This window comes from Cynoglossus semilaevis, chromosome Z (assembly GCF_000523025.1).
Source record: "Cynoglossus semilaevis isolate Cse_v1.0 chromosome Z, Cse_v1.0, whole genome shotgun sequence".
Classification (NCBI taxonomy): Eukaryota; Metazoa; Chordata; class Actinopteri; order Pleuronectiformes; family Cynoglossidae; genus Cynoglossus; species Cynoglossus semilaevis.
The window spans coordinates 12221552-12247919 of record NC_024328.1 but is presented as its reverse complement, the minus strand read 5'-3'; the positions used below and the strand labels follow the sequence as shown (position 1 = coordinate 12247919).

At 41.3% G+C, this 26368-nt stretch overlaps 2 protein-coding genes across 2 annotated transcripts in view; one reads left to right on the top strand and one right to left on the bottom strand.

Annotated features, from left to right (window-relative positions):
* The first annotated feature begins 7120 nt into the window (after positions 1-7120).
* Positions 7121-23018, top strand: LOC103397887 (mothers against decapentaplegic homolog 4-like). The gene is made up of 10 exons (XM_008336304.3): positions 7121-7351; positions 11355-11746; positions 12304-12478; positions 12569-12823; positions 12934-13041; positions 13139-13189; positions 13653-13836; positions 18655-18823; positions 19284-19422; positions 19601-23018. Exons 2-10 carry the CDS (start codon positions 11507-11509, stop codon positions 19810-19812), a joined length of 1533 nt encoding a protein of 510 aa, XP_008334526.1. The 5' UTR covers positions 7121-7351; positions 11355-11506; the 3' UTR covers positions 19813-23018.
* Positions 21031-26368, bottom strand: part of LOC103397888 (RNA-binding protein MEX3B-like) — a 9677-nt gene continuing 4339 nt past the window's right edge. Inside the window, 1 exon segment of the mRNA XM_008336305.3 lies at positions 21031-26368. This exon segment is cut by the window's right edge and continues 33 nt beyond it. Within this exon segment, the coding sequence (XP_008334527.1) occupies positions 26129-26368 (240 nt within the window). The 3' untranslated portion in view covers positions 21031-26128.

Below are 26368 nucleotides of genomic sequence, written 5' to 3'. Positions count from 1 at the left end.
TTTCGACTTCCCGGGTGTGTGTTTAAATCTTGTAGGCCAATGGAAGAGAGAGGCTAAGCCTCTTGTGGCCAATCATATTATTGTTCTTGTTATCATGTGATGCCTGCAGTCGCCACTATGTGGCACTCTTGTTCCATGATTCAGCAGTGTTGGAAGAACCTTTTGTTGCTCAGTGGGGGGTTATCACAAGGGAAGTGGACCGAGCCGTAAAGTCCAGTCAACCACAGGTGGTCAGGTAGATCAAAAGGAATGGATGGCTTCGGGGTTCCCTGTGAGAAGGTAGATTGGGAGATCTCCCATTGTTGTGTGAAGATCTCCCATTGTTCCCAGGGAGTAGAGGTGTTTTAGAAAGTTGGTGTGAAGAGAATTTGGGGAAATTCTCTTTGAATGTGTGGGGCTATGTGACTGTGTGTGCTCGGGAAAGCATTTTGGTGTCTTAGCAGCTTCCTGCTGCAGACCCAACCAAATGTGAAAACCACTGAAATCTAACAATTCCCCCGTCTGATCATAAATCAAACATTAATGATCATCACTTGCATTGATCGTATAGTGGTTTGTACATTTTTAAATCATCCTTGATTGTACAGTGCTGTTTGTAAAATCTTCCTTAATCACAGGCAGGGGCGAAACCCTGTGGGAGAAATTCCCCTGCTGCCCTGATGACCCGACAGCGGCACTTGCTCTACAAGCTGTGAATATGGCAACCTTCAGTTGTTAGTATTTTCTCCTTTATCGTCCAGTTCATTCTTTCCACCTGCCCAGAGGGTTGTGGATGATGTTGCAAACGTTGGCAGTAGTCCGCACACCTAGCATGGGTATTTTGCAAGATGGAGTCGTTCATCATCATCATCATCATCATCATCATCATCATCATCATCATCATCATCATCATCATCATCATCGTCGTCATCAGGATTGTTGTCACACGCTTAGTGCATCTGGCAGGTGTTGGTCTCTTCTCATATCCTGTTGCCTGCTTCTGTTGTAGACTGTAACACACAGAAGAGAAACACGCCAGTACACATTCTTCCACAAACATTTGCATTTTTGTTTGTATTTCAATCCTTGGAAGAGATCTTTCTTCAGCAGGAGCAGTCTGACACTCTCAGTGGGACTTGCTGCAGGTTCTGGGGCAGACACAACTTCTGCTTCTTCTTCTGTGGTTTCAGAAGGTGCAGCAGCATCAGTTTTTGTCTCCTCTACCTCTTCCAGTGCTGTTTCTGTATCAGCCACTGGGGCAGTTGCGTCCTCTACAACCTTAGTGTCTCCTGTCGCATTCACTTTGCCATCTACATCAACTTTGTCCTGCACCTTGGCTGGGGTTTCAGTAAACTTCACATGCTCCATACCTAAAAGTGTGCACTCATTCTTATTGTCAATGGTCGTACTCACGTACAATCCATCCTTACGTGGCCTCACTGCAGCTGGAAGAGCGCGCAGCGAGGCCTCCCTTAGTTTCCCTGAACCGCAGAAAGTAAGGCTGCTCTCTGGCAATCACTTAATTTCTTAAACCGTTCATATTCACTATCCAAGTCACTATCTGGACTAGTATAGTATCATTCTTGGCTACCTGTCCAGCACTCCTTTGCCCAATGGCCCTGTTTACCACATTTTCTACAAACATCATTTGATTTACGTCTGTTTCCTTTCCATCTTGATCCTCTGTGTCTGCCCCTGTGGTTGTTAACACCTACATCTAGGCCTCTCACCATATACTCATTGTTAAACATACTGTGGTCTGTGACAGATCTCATTATGTGCTCAATGCTGTTTTCAACCCGTTTACTTGCACCAATTAGCATGTCAAAAGTGTAAGTTACATCCTCCCACATTGGAGACGTCAACTTAATGGCTTACCTTATATCAGAGGATAAGTTCTGCCGAAAATTAGCAGAAAAACAAAGCACCATGATTGTTGTTACTGATGTTGTCTTCTGTTAGACCAGCCAAACCTGAATGTCTCAAAAATGTTTCTCTAAATCTGTGTGCAAAATCATCAACAGGTTCATTGACTTTCTGAGTACAACCAGACACCTTAGACCAATCGGTAGTTGCATTTGTTACACTCTGGATCCAATCGCGGAGCGCTGTCCAGCCATCTGCAAGATCCTGCTCATCCTCACCTATGCTGTTCTCCACCGCTCGTCTCAACCTCGTTGCTTCGGAGGTGTTTAAAACGGTGCATAGTATTGCCACCCCATCAAAGGGATGCAGCTGATATATGTTGCGCAGTCTGTTTATTTTAGACCACACATTCATACCTGCTTTCCTAGGATGCTGCAGGTCTTTTGACCACTGGTCTATGTCACCAGCTTTTGCTGCCTTATAGGAAAAAACGGCATCTCCGTCAACACGTCTTGTCACGACGGGTCTTAACTTTGCCTTTTTCGTGATTTTATAGTCTTGATATTCATTATCCGACACACATTCATCAACTGATGGCCTGAACTTACGTCCCTGAGCGGCTTCATGCATCTCCCTGAACGGATACAAAGCGTCAGTCTGGTCAATTTTGTTTCATGATCGGCTTTTACTGCCGCTATGTGACTGTGTGTGCTCGGGAAAGCCTTTTGGTGTCTCAGCACTTTCCTGCTGCAGACCCAACCAAATGTGAAAAACCACTGGAAACCACTGAAATCTAACAGTATTTACAATGTGCAGTAGTAGATACTTATGGATGTGCAAATTTGGCATGTGCAAAAGAGATTTGGCATGTGCAAAAGAGAGAAATGTTAATATTATTGTCCATTCCCGTTCAGGAGTCTGATGGCAGAAGGAAAGAAACAGTTCTTGAGCTGGGATGTTTTACATTTCAGACTCCTCTGTTCTGAAGGGAGGAGAGTGAACAGCTCCATCCATCAAACTCCATCCATCTCTATGCATTTCTACCCCTCCATCTGCATTTACTAACCACGGGATACACAATTTCCTGAATCTCACTGAAGTGGACATATTTCAGATTTGATACATCCCCCACTTTTGATATTTTCAGAGTAATATCTGAGAGGTTCAAAGACGAAGGAGCAGAAGGTGTTATGAAAGTTTAAAAGACAAACGTGGAGAGAAACATCAACCCAAGGTTGCAAACCTCTTAGTTGGTTAGTTGCTAACAGTCTTAGTTGTCATTATTAAATATCTGTACAGAATTTCGCTGAGTTTATCAACTAACAACTATTCTCAGACAAAAGCACATGACAAGTCAGATAAACCCAGACTAAATAGTTCAATAGTATGTACTTTATCTATTCTACACAGAACAAAAACGTCAGGTGATAAAATGTTTGTCTAATCAACAGTGTGACAACATTTAGGGAGATAAAATCACACTTGTATCACAAGATAAATTGTCTCTAACACCTAAATGTCAAATTAATCAATATTCCCAAAATAACAGTTCAGGTGATATTTGAGTCAATATCCAAAAAGTAAACTGACTCAACATTAAGTATTAGAGACTGAGGTAATTAAAATTACCTTATGTTTAAACCCACTACATTTTGTGAAGCCCAGTTTTGGTGATGTGGATTATTAGGGATTATTTAGTCTATTTAGTCTCTAAACTAAATATATGTGTTAACATGAGTTCAGTTGCTCTCTGTATTCTATGTTGTCCTGTAATGGAGTGGTGACCAGGTTGTAACCCATGGCATTTCATCCATCACTGTAGATAACCTGCTTCTACTCTGCAAAACTCAAAGTCAGACTCAGCCTTATTGACATTCAAAACATGTGACATGATAAAAACGAAGCATTGTTTCCAAGTCTCAGTGTATTACATGTTAATGACTTAATTAATTGACTGTTTAAAAGTAAAACTTGCAACCTTAATTTCCCAAACGAACTCCAGAAGTGTTAATACAATTCTATCTATCTATCTATCTATCTATCTATCTATCTATCTATCTATCTATCTATCTATCTATCTATCTATCTATCTATCTATCTATCTATCCATCCATCCATCCATCCAGCCAGCCAGCCAGCCATCCATCCATCCTATCTATCTCTCTATCTAGGTATCTGTCTATGTCTGTCCAAAAGTACCAAAAAAAGTACAGAAAACTAAAGCAGTTGCAGTAGTATTGATGTTTAAGTGCTTCTTAAGTTCACATTGTAAGAATTCAATAAATGCCACAAACAGTCATTTGATGAAAGATACACCATTGTAATACCCAATGTAATACTATAATAAACACAGTAATTACAATGATCTGATGGATTGATCCTCAAGCTGCATTTTTTTCTCCCCCTGACAGATGAATTATTATATGACCCTTGAGGCATGATGGGGATTTCACCTAAACAATAAGGAGCCCATTAGCAACAAATCACAAACTGTAAGGACATTTTTAACCCGGCGGTCTGACTGTAGTCATGTCACATCAGCTCACTCACACACACTTAATTTATTTTTGGTTTTTATGTGTAGGTCTGCCGATGGATAAACACACACATACATAAATAGACACACTAGGTCATGTGTCCTGCCTCTGAGGGACACTTGTCAAGGTAATATATGATTCTGTCTGATCAAACTCGGCACTATTACTGTGAAGACCATAAACAAAAACAGCTTGAAACAATCATGCTGCCCCACTTGTATCGGTGCGTGCATAAGAATGTGAAACCATATATGTTATGCTCAGACAACTCCTGTCCTCAAAACCTGCCGTCATGGTTAAATCCTAATCAACTAAGTTGCTGCTAACGTTTCTTTCTTTTTCTTTTTTTTTAAACCTCTGGGTGTTAAAAACCTAGGGCTAAATAATTCAGAGTGAATGTCAGTCATGAGAACAACGTCACCATTGTTTCATGTAGAAAGAATCGAGAAACAAATTTCTGTCTATTTTATCCTAAATTTAAGGCATGCCACGGGTGCTCCAAGGACCATTGCTCATTTGGAGTGGCGACACATACTAGACAAGTAAAATGAGTTCCTGTTGTGAGGCTGTAAACCAGACAGTAGAGAAAATCAGTTTCAGGTACTTTTAAACTGCCTCAAGGTTTATTGGATGCAATGGAATCATAGCTCCTGAGTATGCAGCGTAATGCAGGTTTGAACATGAGCAGGCCATATGTGTGGTATATAATCTGATAAAGGCTAGTGTCCCCTGAGTGTAATTATCTGTCTGGTTTAATTCAAAACTCATGTGATTTTGCTTAAGAGACTGTTGATATGGAGCTCACTTTATGTTTACAGGTTTGCAGCAGCCCACTGTGATATTTAGCAATAATGTAATTAATAAACATGTAATTTGTAGGTAAAGGGACTTGTCCGGGCACACATGGTCATGTACCTAGGCCTTCAGGGAAGAAGAGTGTGACTGTGTACGGCCACACACCATCACACTGTTGATACACTTAAAACATTTCAACTACATTAACCACCTCGCTCCAGGAGATTTAAATTGTGGTACTTATCGCCATCTGCTGGTGAAAAAGTAAAAGTTTTTGGCGGGAGGCGTTTATCCAGCGGGAATCCCTTGTTCCCATACGTTCAGTATATCTCCGTCTGATTTTTTTTTAAAAAAAGACAGAAAAAAGTGGGAGAACTTTAAACTAAAAAAATGTTTTTGATTAAGGCAGGGGTGAAAAGCAAAGTGATCCATCCATCCATTTTCATCCGCTTGGTTCCGATCCATTACCAGGTCGCGGGGGCAGCAGTCTCCACGACCGCCACTCAAATCACATTGCACCGAACAAGCCCCGGCAGGTGGTGAGTGTGTTGTAATGTGTAGCTTTAAGATACTACATTACCTATGAGGCATCAGGCAACAGGTTACCTAGGAGACCTTGTACGTAGACAGGCACTTCTTCAGTAAAGTTTAAGCATAAACCCACGCTGACCGTGTGTGTCTTTTCTTAAATGCACTACACGGCATAACAATGAGGCCACTGGAAGGTACCAACCGCCATAACCAGGATTCGATTTTACCCAGGAGATGAAGCCTGGGGTTCCACACCAATGACAGAGTCATTGCCTCTAGGCCAAAGCGCCACTGATAAAAACAGAAGCTTCAACGGAAGCATGAACAGAACAGATTAGCTACAAAAGCCAGTAATTAATCATCCTTATGTCGTCTGTCAGCGAGTAATATTCACCATTTAGGAAAACATGGTAACCAGCAGAGCATTAGAAGTTTGTGTGTGTGTGGTCCCATTATAAAGTGCCATCACAGATAAAGACTTTAGTTCTGCTCTCACCAAACCCTGCAGTTGATTTCACTTCTCTCATTAGCGCCTTGTTAACTACAGAGCAGAAAATAATGAGCGAGATGAGAAGCTGCGTCATCACAGCTGACATTGTTCTGGCAGATTTAATGGTGTAAACTCATACTGAAGCATATGTTCACGTTGTAATGAATGTATCTGTCAATATATCAGATGATATTTGCTAAAGTTCTGGTTCTGAATGTCTTTCAGGATCAAAGATGTGTGAGAAAAGGGTAAAGAATGGTTCAAAACGCATTTGGGTTGTATTTATTAGACAGAAGGAAACAGTGCTTATAATCTGTGAGTACAGCTGTAAACAGAAGTCTCTGTTCCATTACCTCATACATTTGTATTAACAAGCAGGGAATCTAAGGCATTGCACTACAGCTCAGTTTTATATTCATTGTCAATTTACATGCGTAGCCATAGTCTGTCAATGTAATGTAAAAATGGTTCTACTTTAATACATTTCATTCTTTGGTCCGTTTATTAATAGTTCCTAAGAAAACTTAGTTTTAAATAAACACCAGAACAGGATAGAAAAAATGTATTGTAATTACACAGGAACAAGGGTGTAACATGTACAATGTAATATTTGATTTTCTAAATACTCTGGTAAAGGCATTAAATATGCACATTGATGCCAAGTGCTAACGGGAGATTTATATAATGGGGGAGGAGGGGAGGATTCTTAAATAAATAGGATAAATCCTTACATTTTCCTGTCAAAAAAGAGCCAAAAAGAGGCTCTTAGAAATAATGTTTTTTATGTACTACGACATGACAGTGAACAAGTTCAGCAAGGCAGTGATTGACACAATATGATTTAAAGCGCTTAATAGGCCATATAATTTGTTTTAATGTGGATTGGTTTATAATACTGTATTTATCAAATGTATGAATTTCTTTAAATGACTGAAATGTTGCGCATGCGTACAGCGCGTGAGAAGTGAAGACAACTCGAAATCTGAGAGCTTAATGACTCCTGCTCTGTTTTTTCAGTCTATGCGGATGTTCAGCTTTATTCAGTGAAAAAAATATTTTGCATATTAAAGATTATTGAGACCTGGTACATCAGGTAGAACTTTAGAGAAACTGGAATTTGCTACAGAGATATCTCTGTCCCGTCGCTGACACGGTGAGTTTGAGCAGGAGCCGCACTATCTCTCCGCTACAACATTTAGGTAGCACCAAATGCTAGCTGTTTAGACATCGTTAATTATTATAAACATGTAAAAGTACAGAGCCGCCAGTTAACAAACATGTTCTCAAACTGTGGTATAAAGTCGATTCATTTCTACGTGTTGTGTTATTAAGTAGTAAATATATAAAGAAAAGTAACGCTAACATCAGAGTAGCACGTTGTGTTAGCAGGGTTGTTAGCTGATGTTTTTGTAGCAGGTAGAAACCAGTCGGGGTCAATTTATATTAATAACACCAAGTACTTCCGCTAAGGCTTTTCGGGCTAAAGTTTGACAAGCGTATTGCTCATCCGACACACGTTAAACATTCTTTTTTTTTTATCTCAAATGCTAATGTCTTGTGTGTTTTTTTATATCGCCGATTAGGCTGATAGCACTTCTACAGTGAACAAACAATCTTATTTTTGCACATTTAAATGTAGTTTTAGTAAAGCGCTAGTTTCCGGTGTGTTTTGGCGTAAAGACAGACTTACTGTGACTTTTCGGTAGCCACAGTGGCGCCGCTAGTAAAAGACAAGAACTTAAACTTTATTTTTACACCAACAAAACACTTGTCAAAGTTAACCGAAAATAAAACACACCACTATGTCATTAAAAGAGATCGTTGGTAAGTTTCCTTTTTCAGACAAAACGATTTATAATGTTAAATACTACTTTTTGTCTTCCCTGTTTACAAATCAAAGCGAAGAAAGGGACCAGTATGTTTATGTATTCTAAATAATAATTGTAAACTCGTATTATTTTGTTCCCTTCAATATATGTATACACATTATTTATCAGCCTTGTATTACCATGTAATACAAGTACATGTAAGCATGTAAGCAACATGTTATTGTTGATTGTGCTTAATAAAAATTACGAGCTCCATTCATTTGACGACCACAGTATCCATCACTGTGGTTGTTGTGTTTGCAATAGGATTAAAACTACTTTAAATTTAGCGTTTTATACCAGGAATAAAAGATGATGTATTTAGAAAATGGGCATTAAACGGACTAGAAAAAAATCAATATCTTTATTGACCTAACTCAGATATCATGCTGTCATTTGAAGAACTTACACATAAATATGACATAGATAAAAAAAAAAATTCTTTAAATTCCTCCAACTTAGAAATTCTATTAGAACAAGTCAAAATAATATCTTAAACAGACCTCAAGCAACTACCTTAGAAAATATTGTATTTACGGAGAGCTTTGATAGAGGAGCTGTATCTTAGCTATATAACTATTTATTGTCAAAAGCAATTGAAAATGCACATGATAAACGAGAAGCGTGGAAGATCTAGATACCGATGTACCAATACAAGATTGGCAATCTATACGTAACATATGAAAATACAGGATGGTGGTCTGCCTGCTGGGCATTGCTGCCTGACGCACCTCCACCACTGCCTTTGTGATGGCGTGCTCATCTGAACCCCTCCCTGGGCCCCACTAGTGCCTGAGTGTCACTAGTGGTGCCTGCTTACCTCAAGGGTGATTTCCTTGGTATGATCATGGGGTGGGGATTAGGGCTGTGGCAGGGGAATTATTGGGGGTCATCCTTATACTTACCTTAAGGGGATGTGAAGGGGCTGAGGTAAGGGATGGTGTGGAATGGGGTGGCTTACTATGGCTTTTCCTGATTAGTTGGTTGTTTTTAAATTGACTCTCTTACTGTAAGACACATCTTCAGTAGTCGACCTTGGGGTCATCAAGTGTAACTAGGTTCCTAACCTGATTGTAGCTAGATTCCTAATTTAGATTGATGACTTTTTTCTGCTAGAGTTACCGTTTATTATTTAGTTATGCCTATTGTGGGTAAATTTACGTTAAAGTGAATGGGTCATGCTTTGTTTGGCCCCCAAATCACCTCTTTCTTCCTGAGCCACAGCCAAAAGCTGCCCTTCTCTGCCTCTTCTGCCAGTTTCCTCATGGTTTTCCTGCGCCCAGCTCCTGTGCATCCCATGTCGCGGAGCAGGCGTGCAGTTGAGGACCCGACGAAGCCCCTGCATCCTACTTCAACGGGGCGCATGATGGCTTTCCAGCCAGCCTCTCTGCGTCCTGCTGCCAAGTCTGCGTACTTTGCATGTTTCCGCTCGTTGGCAGCCTCAATGCCTTCCTCCCATGGGACGGCAAGCTCCACCATCAGAATGGTCCTGCATGGTTCTGACCACATGATCAGATCTGGCCAGAGTGAAGCTTCTGTGATCTCCCTGGGGAATTGGAGGTGCCTCCCCAGGTCGACCCTTATCGACCACTCGCTCCCTGGTGAGAGTACCGTTGGTGGTGCTCTCTGGCAAGGAAGGTTGGCGTTCTCTCTGGCCTTTGCAAACCGTATCAGAGGTCTTGCTGAGGTGGAAGGTCTGTTGTTGGCCTCCTGTCTGCATGACTCCGCCACCTCTGCCAACCTCCTTAACACCAGGTCATGACGCCACCTGTAGCGGCATTGGGACAATGCGGTCTTACAGCCTGACAGGATATGCTGGAGGCTTGCATTGCCAGTGCTGCACAGGGCACAGGACTCTTCCACACCAAACCACAGGTGGAGATTTCTGGGACAAGGCAGAGTATCGTAGGACGACCTGACCAGGAAGCTGAGCCTGACCTGGAGGATCTTCCACATATCAGTCCATGCCAGGGCCCTGTCTGTAACACCTTCCCATGACATCCAGCCTCCCTGTTGGCTTTGAGCCACCGCTTTGATTTTAACGCGTTCCAGCTTGGTCCTTGTCACCTCTGCCACCAGCATGGCTTTCTGCTCTTCTTTCGAGGCCTTTGACCAGACGAGGGTGGTCTTGCTCCATCCAAGGCCTGCTTGGCCCTCCTGGACACTGCCGACTGGCTCACAGTGTTTCAGTCTGCTGATCGCCCTGTCCACCTCTTCCTGGGCTTTCCACTTTCTCCTTGTTCGTACTTGAGGGGCAGCTGCTCTCACCAGTTGATCCGTGGAATCCCTCAGCTCCAGCACCATCCGGGCCTTCTCTTGTTTGTAGCCTAGACCTATGGAACGCAGTGGCAGCTGCAGTGTGTTTCTGCCAAAGAGGCCCACATAGGCATAAGGCTGTTAATACCCAATTTAGATTACTGCAATATAAGTGACTGATGAGAACTTATATTACACCAGTCATATTAAATTAATACAATAAGAATATCCCATATGTATGTATAAAATGTGTAGAGTTGAAAGGGACATTATATCACTGTATGTGGCAGTGCAGTAAAAAATAATTCTGGGAGGAGGTCAAAAAAGCAATAGAAAAGATTATTTCAAAAAGCATACCAATGGACCCTGCACTCTTTATCTTACCCAAAAACTCACAACAACAGTAAAAGTGAATGAATAATAATAGATATGTGTTTGCACACCAAAAGGTCCATTTCAATGTTTTGGAAAAATACCAACAGGCCAAGTATTATGTATTAGGTAAGATAAATGCTGATAACTCTTCCTCTGAAAAGGGTGACGTACATACTAAAAGGAAAACAAGATAAGGGATATGGAAATGGTTTAATATGTTTGTTAAAAACATTGACTTAAAAAATGATAATGATGAGGAATAATATGTTTGATAAGTAGTAACCTCTGACAGGATTAAATTATGTTAACACACATTAGGGTACAGAATAATTTAGATATGCACAAAATGTTCATGACTGAGAAGATGGTGTTTATGATGTGTATTTTTAATTACTTTCTTTTCGGTTTGCATTTTGATATTTATTTTTGTTCATAACACTTGTAACAAAGCTGTTGCCTATGTTAATGGGACACTGGTTTTCACATTTGATCAAATTGTGTGTTTATACAGGTGTATTTGTATATAAGAAAATATCAATAAATAATGTTTAAAAAACTACTTTAAATTAAAACTCAAAAGTTCAGTCATGAAAATACAATTAGTTTCTACAATTAGTACACTGACATTGAAGGAACTTTTTTTTTATCTTCTTATAGGTATTGCTACTGTCCATTTGGACTACTCTGTGCAAAAGTCAGCAAATTTGGATTTTAATGCTGCTCTGAAGATCCTATGCAACTCTCAAATTATGTTAAACCCATAAGTAACACAGGTCTCCTAAAGGTGCAATCACGGGAAAAGCTTTAAGATGTCTATCACCAATACACCGACCAGCAATGATGCCTGTCTGAGCATCGTGCATAGCCTAATGTGCCACAGACAGGGGGGTGAGAGTGAGACATTTTCCAAACGTGCCATCGAGAGCTTGGTGAAAAAGCTGAAGGAGAAAAAAGACGAGCTTGACTCACTCATTACGGCTATTACCACCAACGGTGCCCATCCCAGCAAGTGTGTGACTATTCAGAGGACACTTGATGGAAGACTGCAGGTAGGATGCTGCAACTCTGCTTATTCAACACAGACACAGGACTTCAAATATTGATAAGCTTTGACAAAGTCTGGCTTATTTGTGTACTTTCTCATATATTCTACCTATATTTTACTTGCCAGCTGTAACTACATGCAATGATTGTTGTATTTTTTTAGCCAGATTCATTATTCATTCACCAGATACGTATCTTACCATCTTAATCATCTGAAGATACTTTTTGGCATTTTAAATAAATACAGAATTTAGGACCAGTATTATGTGGTAATTTTACAAATTGATGGAGGCACAAATTAAAATAATTTGTGTCTTAAATCTAAATATCATCTAAACTCACTGATGTGATTGGACCAATGACATTTTGGATTTACAGAACAATAATCTGTTTTGCATTTCTGGCATTCTTGTGCAATAGAAGTCACAAAAGTTGAGGTACTGGAAATACAAACACAGTATGTAAATTTGTCAGAATTTAGTAATGTGTAAAGATTTTGTGGTCAATGAGCTTTAATGAGTTTATATTAATTATATGCTATATTTGTTGTTGCCTGCCACAGGTGGCAGGACGTAAAGGGTTCCCTCATGTCATCTACGCTCGGCTGTGGCGGTGGCCTGACCTTCATAAAAATGAGCTCAAACATGTCAAATACTGCCAGTTTGCTTTTGACCTCAAGTGTGACAGTGTGTGTGTCAACCCCTATCACTATGAGAGGGTGGTGTCTCCCAGCATAGGTGAGAACAGGAGGAGCGTAATTATATGGGAGTTGATTTGGTTGATTCAGCTTTTAGCTTATCTCTCTCCCTGATTTCCTTCGTCTGCAGACTTATCAGGTCTGACCCTCACCACTCCTCACTCCGGCTCAGGCCTTGTTGTTAAAGATGAGTATGATTTTGATGGACCACAGAACGTTCCTTCCATGGACGGAGGACACTCCATCCAAACTATCCAGCATCCTCCGTCCAGCAGCCGAGGAGCGCCTGCAGAATCATTTGCAGTTCCAAACCTGCTTTCACCTGCTGAGACCTCCACCTCATCCTCGACGTCATCCTTCCCTGCCATCGCTGCTGGATCGAGCAGTAAGACATTTGTATATAAGTGAATTATGGGTGATTTCTGTGATGATGTCTGTGATTATGCACTTTGAGTCTTCTCCCCTCCACCTCTGAGTTCTGTGCCTCTTCCTCAGGTGCCTCCTCCTCCTGGTCAAGGAACAGCACCTTCCCCTCTAACATATCGCACCACAGCAACGGTCACCTACAGCACCACCCACCAATGCCACACCCAGCACATTACTGTAGGCACAGCGTTGCACTTAGCTCCAAATTAACCACAAAATAAAAAAACTGCTTGATGATTATGATTGGCTACACTATTTTGCTTGATTTTCCCAGGGCCAGTGCACAATGAGCTTGCCTTCCAGCCTCCCCTATCAAATCATCCAGGTGAGGACTGACTGAACCTCAAGTTAAATACATGTGTTTTTATTACTGATTGGTTATTAATTATTTTGTATGCATCGAGTGACGTTTCCTCTCTCAGCTGTCTATTATGTCCCTTCATTTCAGGTTAAAACATAAAATGTAAAGTAATGTATTAATGTAAAGTCTGTTGTAGACACAACACCTAGCTTCCTGCTTATGTCAACATTTTTAATTGATGAACAAAAATACAAGAAAATCCAGAATATCCACTTCTGTGTGTGTTTTTTTGGGGGAACCACAACTCCAGTTGAACAACATGATGTGAACCAGACAGAGAACCAGGCCTGTATTTGTCATGAACTCACTCATTTCAGAAAAACAACTAAACCTCCCAAAGCTACATTTGTTGGCCTTCAATCTCCATCAGCATCCAATCCCTGCAGCAGCTTCACTTGTAACGTCTGACTTGGTTCTTCTCTTGCAGCCCCTGACTACTGGTGTTCCATTGCCTACTTTGAGATGGACGTTCAGGTCGGTGAGATGTTCAAAGTGCCCTCTTCTTGTCCCATTGTGACAGTGGATGGCTATGTGGACCCCTCCGGAGGAGACAGGTTCTGTTTGGGCCAGCTGAGTAACGTTCATCGCACTGAAGCCATAGAGAGAGCTCGGTTAGTGACGCAAATATCACTGACTTCTTTAGTTAGTTTATTCTGAGTTGACTCCATCCATTTGTAATGATGTCTCATACTGTATAAGACTGGTTAGATAGCTAGATAGATAGATAGCGTTTTATAGGAGTAAGGAAACATGGAAGGAATGGTGTATCTTAAGGAATGGGGGAAGCTTTAGGCGAACTGCCGATGACCAGATGATCCTCTCAATCTTAAGCGGGTCAATGAACCGGGGGGCCAACTGGGGAATGTCCTTAGTCGACAGCCACACATTCTGCCCTAGCTGGTAGGTGGGAGCAGGAGACCGATGTCTATCAGCTGCTTGCTTTGTCTTGGCTCGGCCCTGGCCGCTCTCCAGACTCTCTGGGCTCAATATAATGTTCCTGTGTACTGATGGAACCGCCACCTCTCCTGTTCTGGGAAAAGAGGAGGCTGATAACCCAGAGAAGCCATGAAGGGTGTCATACCTGTGGCTGAAGATATCAGCGAATTGTGAGCATATTCCACCCAGGGAAGGAACGAACTCCAAGATACTAGGTGGCAGCCGGAGAGTGGTGCCCAAGTCTTGATTCGCCTGCTACATCTCCCCATTTGTCTGGGGATGGTAGCCAGAAGGCAAACTGGTTGATGCTCCCAAAGTCTTGCAAAAAGATCTCCACACTTGTGGAGAAAACAACGGACTCTGGTCCGACACGAAGTCCTGGCAGATCCCGTGAAGTCGGAAGACATGGAAAACCAAAAGGTCCACAGTTTCAGATGCTAAGGGGAGCTTAGGCAAGGGAATGAAATGCACAGCTTTGGAAAAATCGATAATTTATAGTCAGAATAGTGGTGTTACCTTCCAACAATGGCAGACCCGTCACGAAGTCCGGTGCGATGTGGGACCACGGGCGGCTCAGGGTCCCCAGTGGCTGCAAGAGACCCCTCAGGGAGTGATGGGTGGACTTGCCATGAGCACAGGTAGGACATGCAAACACAAAACTCCTTGTATCTCTGGCAATCGTTGGCCACCAGAACTGTTAGAGGGAAGAATGTTGGTCGTGTCCTTGATCTCCTCCTCTCTTCGAGTCTGGAGAGTGCATCGGGCTTCACATTTCGAGAACCTGGGCGGTAAGTTAGGGTAAACCTGAATCTCTCCAGAAATAGGGCCCATCGTGCCTGTCGCGGATTCAACCTCTTGGCTATGCGGAGGTGCTCCAGGTTCTTATGATCCGTCCAGATGATGAAGATATGTTCCGCTCCTTCAAGCCAGTGCCTCCATTCCTGCAGTGCCAACACTACTGCCAGTAACTCCCGATTCCCCACGTCATGGTTGTCTGTCTACAGTATGGTGTCTGTCTACAGTATGGTGGAGAGGGTGCTCATTGTTGTCCATGATGGCTAAGAGTTTGTTCAGTGTCCTCCTCTCCACAACAGTTTTAAAGGCCTTGAGTCTGAGAACAAGAACAGAACCAGCCCTTCTGATGATCTTGTTGGCTCTGTTAGTGTCGCTGGCTCTGATGCTGTTTCCCCAGCACAATACTGCAAAGAAAATGGCAACAACAGATTGATAGAAGAGCTCTAACATCTTGCGCATGTTGAAGGATCTCAGCTTCCTCAGGAAATAAAGTCTGCTCATCCCCTTCTTGTACACAGCGTCGGTGTTAGCTTCCCAATCCAGTCTGTTGCTGATCACCACTACCAGGTACTTGTAGTCCTCAACATCCTCCAACAACCATCTCATCTCTGATCCATAGTGGTTGAGACGGCATCCTCTTCCTTCTGAAGTCAATCACCATTTCTCCGGTCTTGTCGCTGTTCAGCCTCAGGTGATTCTGTTCAGACCACTCAACAAAGTTGTTAATCAGTGTTCTGTACTCACCTTCCTCAGCCTCCCTTATACACCCGACAACAGCTGAGTCATCAGAAAACATCTGCAGAAGACATGACTAAGAGTTGTACTGAAAATCAGTGGTGTATAAGGTGAAGAGGAAGGTAGACAAAACAGTTCCCTGTGGAGCTCCTGTATCACTGACCACAACGTCAGACAAGACCCTGCCCATACGAACAAACTGTGGCCTGCCTGTCAAGTAGTCAGTGATCCAGGAGATCATTGCATGGTCGACACCCATCACCCACAGCTTTTCACCCATGCTGTGGTTGGATGATGTTGAAAGCACTGGAGAAGTCAAAGAATGTGATCCTCACAGTGCTTCCACCACCATCCAGATGCAAATGAGCTTGTTGCAGCAGGTGAATGACAGCATCGTCAACTCTTAACTGGAACTGTTATGCAAATTGCAAAGGGTTAAGAAATGTACTTACTTGTGGCTTCAGCTGGGCTAAAACCAGTCGCTCCAGGACCTTCATCACATGAGATGTAAGGGTGACCAGTCTGTAGTGAGCCGGATGAGATGGTCTTGACTTCTTGGGGACTGAAACCAAGCAGAATGTCTTCCACAGCATCAGGACTTTCTCCTGGCTCTAACTCATGTTGTACAGATGGCATAGTACAGCAGACAGCTGGCTGGCGCAGGTCTTAAGGATCCTAGGTGAGATGCCATTAGGACCAGCAGCCTGTCGTTGATGTAGTTTCTCCAACTGCTTTTTTACCTGGATTACAGTCACCATTGGGTGGAGGTTAAAGTAGATGTCTTCAGTGGAGGAGGGAGAGGGTGGACAGATAGGTGCAGAGAGGTGCCGTACAGGAGATTGCTGGGGGAGGGTTGAGCTATTAGGGACAGCATGGGTGTGTGGGGGAAAGAGGGTACCAAGGGGGTGGTAGAAGGTGAGCTAAACCTGTTAAAGAAGTTGTTAGCCTGGTTTGCACTCTCCAGGCTCCCTGACGTTAGCCTGTCTTTCTCCTTCATCCTAGTGATGTTTTTCATTCCCCTCCAAACATCCCTCATACTGTTCTGTTCTACTGTACTTTCTACTGTAGTTGTCCTTGCAAGTCCTCAGCATCTCTCTGAGTTCATGCTGAACTCTCCCTCTGTTCCTCTCTGTCTCCAGACTTGAAAGCTATCTTCTTCTTGTTCAGAAGTGCCTTCAGATCACTGTTAATCCAGGGCTTGTTGTTAGGAAAACAGTGCACTGACTGAGCTGGTACTATGGTGTCCTCAAAGAACTTGATGTACTCTGTGATGCAGTCACTCATACGGTCAATGTACTCCCCATGTGGCTCACAGACTACATCCCAGTCAGTCGACTCAAAACAGTCCTGCAGTGCTTCTTTAGCCTCCTGTGTCCAACTCCTCACCGTCCTGGTGAGCACTGGCTGCCTATTCACAAGGGGAACATATCTCGGAGTCATCATGACTAAGTTGTGGTCTCACCTGCCAAGAAGGGCCAGAGCTGTGGCACTGTATGCATCTTTGACATTAGCATACAGGAGATCCAGTGTTTTATTTTCTCTGGAGGGACACTCAACATATTGATGGAAGTTGAGTGTATTGTCAAGAGATGCATGATTGAAGTCACCTGTTGACTTCAATCATGCATCAGTATCTAACCATAAATGCATCAGGGTTTTGTAGTTTTGCCGCTGTTGAGCCAATGACATCACAGGTTGACATGAAGGAACATGATTGCACCACCTTTTACTAACCTATAGCACAATTTCACCACCCTTCTTTTCCCAGTTTCACTGAAGCAAAAAATGCTACGCCCACGATACTCCTGGGTCTTCACCAGCGCTGCGAGTCTGTCCGTTTTATTTCCCAGAGACCTGACATTACCCATTATAATCGCTGGGACCTCTGGCGTATGTTTTCTTCTTTTCTCTCTAAATTTGACTCCAGACTTGCAACCCCGGCATTTCCTGCGTAACTCCTGTGGGACCACAAGTCTGTCTCCTGTCAGCAACACAGGCTTGCACAGCACAATCAGCTGGTTGCGGGAGTAGAATTGTCTACTCGCGCTACTACCAGCGGAGTTCTCCGTGACAAAGAGGAGAAAAAGTAACAGGAGAACATGGAGAAGAGTAAAAAAAACTTAGTCCAGCCATCATCCAAAAGGTTTATGAACAGGTTGTTGTTAGTCCGCAAAAGAAAGCGAGTAATAATACCAGCAAACAAAGTTAAAAGACACGATGGGAGCTGCGGCTACAAGCAGCCATCTGCCGCAGTGCCAACTCACGAATATACACATACACCTAAGCATACTTATAATAGAATATAAAATAGAAAAACAAAAACAATTGTTGAAATATAATAGTAATGTAATTGGAGATTGTGGTTATTGCACTGAAATTATTGTTGGGTTATTGCACTTACTCCCCTATCTACCAGTCGTTTGTTCTCCCTCCTCCTACCCAGTAAAGAGTTAAACAGTTTAATTGCCCGGTGGACAAAGGAAGCCTATTGGTCCTGCTCTTTGGATGAAGGAGCCTGTTACTGAACAGACTCCTCTGATTGGTGATGACAGTGTGCAGTGGATGAGTGGCATTGTCCAAGATGGCGAGCAGTTTGCCAAGTGTTCTCTTCTCTGCCACTTTCACCAGTTTGATGCCCAACACAGAGCTAGACTTCCTGATCAGCTTCTCCAATCTGTGTAAGTCCTTCTTTGATGTGCTGCTCATCCAGCACATCACAGTGTACAAAATTACACTGGCAACTACAGACTGGTAAAACACTTTCAGGAGCTTCCTGAAGATGTTAAAAGACCTGAGCCTTCGCAGGAAGTACAGTCTACTCTGGGCCTTCTTGTACAGTTACTATTACGGTTACTAATCTGGAATAGAATCACTGCAAATTATTTCATCATTCTCCTTAAATCTGTCAACAGGTGTATGTGGTTGTATTAGTATGTAAAGTCTGTATCTTTTTTTTCTTTTAGGCTTCACATTGGTAAGGGAGTCCAGCTGGAGTGTAAGGGTGAGGGTGATGTGTGGGTGCGCTGCCTTAGTGACCACGCAGTGTTTGTCCAGAGTTATTACCTGGACAGAGAAGCAGGTCGAGCTCCAGGAGATGCTGTTCACAAAATCTACCCAAGTGCTTACATCAAGGTACAGATGCTTGTTCTCACACACACACACACACACACACACACACAGTCCAGTCTCTTTGTATAGAACTGTCCATACACAGAGACATTCACAGTGCTTTACAGAGGCAGGAAAACATTAGCAGAAAAGGGGGAAAAATCCCATAACATGTATTCCACTAAAACTGAACTGCTTGATAAAAAAATACACTTGGGAAAACCTGTTTCCTTCATGTTCGTGACGTCCTGCCGTGTGTATTGTATAAATTATCCTCATCATTTGGTTTACATTATTATTAAAAGATCTCATAGCACTGGGATTATACCTTAGTTTCCCATTGTATTCCTATCTCACTGCTCTCCATGTGCTCTGTTTGACTAATAATGTTCTGACTTCCTCTTTACTGCCTGTAGTATTTTTATTTCTGGGGGAGAAAATGGCCTCAGATTGTCCACTGTTAAATGTCTCCTTCCTCCTGCAGGTGTTTGACCTTCGGCAGTGTCACAGACAGATGCAGCAGCAGGCGGCCACAGCTCAGGCAGCAGCAGCAGCTCAGGCAGCAGCTGTAGCTGGAAGTATACCTGGTCCTGGATCAGTCGGAGGCATAGCTCCAGCTATAAGTGAGTTGTTATGCTGTTAAAAATGTAAAAGTGTATGAGTAAAACTTTTAGTCGATGGTTTAGAAGTGGGTGGGAAGAGAATATGAATCAGCTTTAGCAGTAGCTAAAGTGTCACACACATCACACACAACGACCCACATTGACAACTGACCTAACAATGTCCACCTGCTGATCTCAGGTCTGTCAGCAGCAGCAGGTATTGGTGTGGACGACCTACGCAGGCTGTGTATCCTCAGGATGAGTTTTGTGAAGGGCTGGGGGCCTGACTACCCTCGACAGAGCATCAAGGAGACCCCCTGCTGGATCGAGATCCACCTGCACCGAGCCCTGCAGTTACTGGATGAGGTTCTTCACACCATGCCTATAGCAGACTCACAGCCACTGGACTGAGTTATTTTAGAATCGCGGAATAAAGCAGGAAAAGATCGGCTCACTCTGTTAAGAGTTTTTGGTGGAGAAGCTATTGATGCTGTGTCACTTCCAGATAACGACCTGCTATTAACGTAGGACGTTTACACACCTCTCTCTCGCAGCAGCAACAACAAATATACAACTTAAGTGTTTGTTACCCCCATCTCACAACAAATATTTTTTTAATCTAAATTTCTCAAGGTTAACCAAGGAGACGGATACAAAAGAATTACCGTAAAATACAGTGATTATGATAGGGTACAGCGACATCACACGGCTGGTCGTCGTCTTAAGAGAAGACAACAGTGACATTTAAGAAACTACAGGAAATTCCAGCAGCTAATGGAAAATTGACATGTCAGAAAAGACTGTGTCCCTTACCAGTCTGGACAATGTGTTGCCGAACAGTTGTCTTTTATAGAGTAAAGGGCGGTCCAGGCATGGCTTAAGTTTGCTGCAGGTCTACCAGGAACGTGGTAGGAAAATGTGTCACAGCTTGAACATTTCCATTTCTTTAATTCTTAAGTTTTGCACCAAAGCACCTTCACTTAAAGAACACCATGTCCACTGTGAGGCCTGGTGATGGCAGTGTCTGTCTTTGTGGAGTGGCTCAAACAGCCAGTCACGAGGTTTGAAATGTACAGAAGGTAGTTGTACCCAAGGATAACAAAGTTGAGAGTGTAAACTCAACATCTGGACATCTGCTTTAAAGCAGAGACAGTTCAGGAGAACCACCAGGTTCAGAAACACTAAAGCCATGTATTATAATGTGTCAACCATGACCAGAACATTGTTACCTGTCACTGCTGACATGCAGCATCACAGGAGCCACACAGTGGGCTGTGAACACTGACGACTCAGTGTTGCACTTCACACTTCACCAGCAGCTGCTGCCACTGACGGGCATGAGACTGAGGTAAACCCTGAGGTGAACTGCTTTACAGATATTGGCTTTGAATTTGACTAGTCAGTATTTTTAGTTTTTTAGTATTTTTTCCCATGTCGTCGTCTTTACTCACCTCTCAGAACCCCTGCTGTGGTGTGTAATGACATGCAGCCCAGTTACATTATTTCACACATGGCTTTTTATAGCCAACTTACTAAGGAATTTAAAAAGTAGCAATCATTGATGTTGATATATTTTCCTTTCACTTATTTTTTTTAAATTTCCGTCACCTTTGTTTTGTAGCACTATACTTTTTTTTTTAATGAAATAACTTGTTTTTGTTTTTTTTTTCGTAGTTACAAAAAACACCATTAAGCAATGTTTCAGAGATATTCATATAAAATAAAGATTTCTCTGCTGCTTCATTATATTAGCAGCCAGTCTCAGCTGATAATTGTTTAAATTTCTGGTTACATCCTGAACAGGTCAAAGGTTGTTTGACTCCAAAAGTGAAGTCACTATTTTCCATGCTTATAGTCATCTGAGAGTCTTTGTTCATAAGAGAATGCAACATTTGTTTTTGACCTTAGAGTAGGGGCAGTAAATAGACTCAATTATATTGAAGTTTTCAAGCCTTACCTTATTTAACAGAATGGTGATAACGGTGCAGATATATGCTCAGAATATCTGCTATGTGCTATGTAATATTGACCTTTTTCCAACAGGACAAAGCTCAGCAAGTTTGTGCAGTCATGAAAAATGGAAAAACAAAGAGAACAGCTGAGCAGAATAAAGATAAAACCCACAATGTTTAACACAAATTATTTTAACCCTTGTGCGATCCTTTGCATTTTTGTACACACCGTTTGTCCTTGCAATGATTTTCATCTTGTCCCAGAATATGAGTATTAATAAATATGAGGAAAAGTTGGCACAAGTCATGCAGTGCAGGAGCATGCAAACACACACACACACACACACACAAAGACATATTGGGTGTAGGTGACCCAGGGGACACCTAGACCTGAAGAACCTTACAAGGGTTAAGGAGCCATTTTATATTGCATTACACTGGTAATAATATTAAGACTCAAAAAAGGTTTAAAAAAAAAAAACGTTTGCTTTCTCATTTAACCAACTGTTGAATGTACGCTGCGGGAAAACAATGTAAATATAAGATGTGAATTGAATATGTATAATTTGTACCCATTTCGTCAACCAATATTTTAATAATTAGTATTTTATCAATCCATTTTTGGGGAAGTCTCTTTTTGTTGCATTAATATTGGTTACTCAAGTTGGTGCACAAACATCTACTCCATTAATAATAATAATGCAATCAAATCAGCCTGTGAGAATCCAACCATAAGCAGCCTATGTGATGGATAGTTAAGGAGTCGTTTGTCTGTGCTGATGTTAAAGCAGGGGTAGGTAATGCCCACACACCTGTAGATCTGTCTGTCCTCCATATAAGTAACAATTTGTCACACAGCATTTTTAACATGGGTTTTTACAACTGACCTTTACACAAGGGTTTCGTGTGACAGAGGCCCACAGCTGTGGGTCTAATTTAATTTGTTTAATATTATCTTGTAACTTTTTGTCATTTTATATCAGGAAAACCTCAGCCTCAACCACAGAACAGGACATTGTTTTTGTTTCACTGTCAGTCCATTTTTAAACCATGGTTAACATCAGTTATTCAAAGCATTCACATTTATGCATCTGGTCAATCAGGTGGTTAGAAAGGCCTTCACGTTACTGAAAGAAAAGGTTGCTGGCTAAAAGTGTGAGTGTATATAATACTTGTAACAGAATAAACTATTATTTCAAAAACTTCTGTAAATAAATTGTACTCTCTAAGCTGCAGGCATTTTAAGGCAACAGTGCTGCATGATTATTAAAGTAGAAATAATTTTAATTGACACACATGGCCCTTGCTTTTTTACCTAATCAAATCTAGCTAAATACAAAAAAAATCATTTATTATGGATATTAAACACATTATTGCAGCAAATGGCAACTTTTGGTGGTGTTAATGTTGCTGGGAAAAACATATGAACCACAGGAGGCTTGGATGGCTTTAAATGAAAGTCTTTACTAAGGAACTTTAGTATCAGAAAAATAAAACTCTTAAATTCTCTTTACAGCAAATATATAATATCAGTGCTTTGGCCACAATAACTTAAAAGGCCATTATAAAATATAGTCTGCTCTTAAACTCCTGACTCAATTTGAAGAATTTATATGCCATAAGACCCCCACCCCATATATACAAAACAAAAGTGTAGTAAAATTAGTAAATATTTCTGATCTGTTGGTACAGCTTGACAGTTTTAAGTATTTTCATATATAGATAAATGCAGGTACATTTTACGGCAATATATACCTTTCATTACTCGATGGCGTACAAACATTGACAGGCAGTCTGTATCCTTGGTCTTTGTACAGTTGCAGTGACATTTTAACATTGGTGGCGGTACGTTATGTAGACATGCTCGTGGTGCACATTCCATTGTCCACTAGGTTAAACTGCAGCTATCAATACTATTTTCATCAATAGTCAGAACTAATAGGATCTAGACTACAAGCGGGAAGCGTTATCACTCTGCTGCTGTTGGAGCGTTTCTGAGTTTCAAACTTGGAAATTCATCAGAGAGAAAAAAAGTTGTAAAGAAAAATAAAATATCTTATTGTAAACATCTTAATATAGATATATATTTTTCTATGTATGTGTTAAGATATACATATATATGAAATGTAACAAAATAAAAAGTTCTGTTGATTCATCAGTCATTAACAGTAATATTATATAATACATAGACAAAATTGTCAAGAGATTCATGTCAAACTGAGGAGCTGACAGTATATTGCATTCCCTTGGAGAAGGAGAGGACCCTTTGTGGAGTTCATAGACTTGAAAAAAAAGGACGGTTAGAAAAAGAAGAGGAGGAGGGTTTGTTTTGGGGTTTTTTTTTTGCACTTTTGGGACTCATTTGGTTCCATTCCCACCGATAAATAGCTCAGCAGTGAAATGATTCCCAAAACACTGTTTTCTTTTTTTTTTCCTTTAACGGCCAGAATGTGTAAAAGGACTGCAGTTCAGAGTCCAAACGGTAAAGCATTGTAATGTAATAATGTTGACGGAAAGTAGTGTCAGCAGAGTCCAGGATGAAATCATTCCAGGTGCTGTTTTGCCTTTTGAATTTGCCGACAATCAATCTGGAAACAGAGTCCCACACAAAGACAGGGGTTTAAAGCTATGACCTGAGATGAATCCCAATGATTTGTACCTTTTTATTTCAGATTTATAAGATGGTTAGGTAAGACAAAAAGGAAACAATTCCTACTGTTTTTGGAGTTCCATCAAATCAATAGTGTGAGGTGAGGAGTGAGAGAAGGCTGTGCTTTGTTTAGGCCAAGAGAGAACAAAAGCATCTGGTGAAGAGTGTACCAGAAATAATCTCATCATCAAGGGAGCAGTTAAAAAAAACACATCAGTCTAAAAGTGAAGGTTGAAGGTAATTTGATCATAATGAAATCTGTGGAGTTTTGTGAAACTAGGGCTTCCTCTAGTAGTTGAAATACTGAGATGACTTTTGCAAAGGCCAGATAAACATGATTAAAAATATAGGTATTTATAAAATAAAAGTAATGCAGAAATTAGACTGAGAAGATGGTATCAGAGCGGGGCCCCCGGGTTAATTTGACATTGAAGTGATAAGAGGAATATAAGGGGGAAGCAACACGTTGTGAAGGTACTTTTGGTTGAAAACCCAGCTAATAAGACAGAAAAGAATGAGAATGGGAGTGTACATGCCAAAAACCCCACTTAAGAGAGAGCGAGAGAGTAAGAGAGACGCAACTGAAGAACCCCGTAAAAACCTCTGTTCTACTTGGACAAATTTAAGTAGGTGAATGTTAAGACTTCAGTCTGTCAACTTGTGTTCATTCAAGTCACATCTGTGATAGACTTCTGGGATGATAGTGTTGTGATGTGCATTGTGTAGGTACAGGCTTTAAAAAGAACAAAAAAATGCCACAAGTTTGTATTAAGACAATTAAGAGTGACACTGTCAGAGGAGCCAGCTAATGTTAGGCACCAGTTTACCTGTACCTGTAATACTTGTTACATAGTAATCCAAAGGAATATTGGGATACTGAAGTGGTGAAACACGCTCGTACTCCTGTGTCACTGTTTCATAGATTATATGTAATAAACGAACATGGCCTCTGGAAGACAACTATCCAAACATGTTAAGATTGTTTGACTTTTAGTGATGTTGTTTTAAAAAAAATAACTAGAACATTTTGTGTCAAAAGCAAGATAACATTATCTTAGCCAAGTCTTGGTGAAGGCTAATCAAACTTTAGTCCGGAAATATAATTATAAAGGTTATAAAAGGTCAGGCTGTAGTTTTAAGTTTTCCGCCCAGTTGAAAAAAAAAAAAGATTGGGTGTGTTTTTTCCTCCACATTATTAAAAGGTGCACAGCTCAACAATTTTGAGGGTTCTCACTACTCAGTTTCATCCTTCAACTAAACAGCTGAAGGATGAAAGTGAAATAACAGCAAAAACCCACATGGGTCTGTTTTCTTTTCTATGAGATTTGTTAATATCTGTAATAACACAAAATAATCTCCTGGATGTCTCTGCACTTGTAAACACACTGTCCTAATTAAGAGTCGCACAACTATCCCGATAATACAAATGAATAAAGTATGTAGAACAGACTGGTACAGTACTGAATCATGTGTAGGTATCCAGTTAACTGTTGCATTCAAAAGCCGTAGTAACAAACAATACTTCAAGTTTGCCAATGTTCATGTTATGGACTTGCTTCATGTAAACATGCTCAGCAACATTTTGTTCCTCAGGGATAATTCTGCCTAGAGCAAAATGTAATTATAGGCAAAGTGGCCGGGACTTATCCCAGCAAGTGAACATGACTGTAGCAGCACAAAATTAAAAAAAATAAAAAAATAAAAATTGAGATGTTGATGGAAAAAACCCAACCTTGACCAAACAATTTAAAAAAAATCTAAAACAAATAAAAATAAAAAATTTAAAGAACATTAAAAAATATATATAAACTATAGGTAGAAACTAAATATATTTATATAGGTACAGTATATCCCATTCCACCCACTGCTACATTGAGGAATTTATGACCCACTGATCAATATATCAATTAATCAAAAAAGAAGACTTCAGACGATCAAGCATGAACTCATGTCCTGGACACAGATCATTCCTTATTCACCTTTCATTCCTTTACCGGCTGGGTGAGAACTAACCTTGATGATGAAATCAGGGTCAGTAATTTGTAATTTCCCCCACACACAATTAGGTCGGTAGTGTTGGAGGAGGCTGATCCCTGATCAGTCATCGAGGTGAACAGATTACAAATCAGACATTACGGAGCTGAATGGCCTGCGTGGCTGGAGACAGACACACGGGACACACAGCTTCTGGTCCCTTGCAAATCTGAGTGGCACAATCAAGACAGAAGAGGTTATGGCCACAGGGAACCAGGGCAGCGATCACCTGGTTATCCATACAGTGAATACACACCTCCTGCCCTCTGTCTTCTACTGAGCCCAGCCCTGGGCGATAGAAAAGGGAGGAGTCGGGAGGCGAGGACGAAGA

Excerpts from the sequence above, each read along its gene's own strand:
- LOC103397887 (XM_008336304.3), top strand. The coding sequence starts at position 11,507 with ATGTCTATCACCAATACACCGACCAGCAATGATGCCTGTCTGAGCATC. Across the intron at positions 13,042-13,138 it reads GCCACACCCAGCACATTACT|GGCCAGTGCACAATGAGCTT; the intron begins GTAGGCACAGCG and ends TGATTTTCCCAG. Across the intron at positions 19,423-19,600 it reads AGGCATAGCTCCAGCTATAA|GTCTGTCAGCAGCAGCAGGT; the intron begins GTGAGTTGTTAT and ends TGCTGATCTCAG.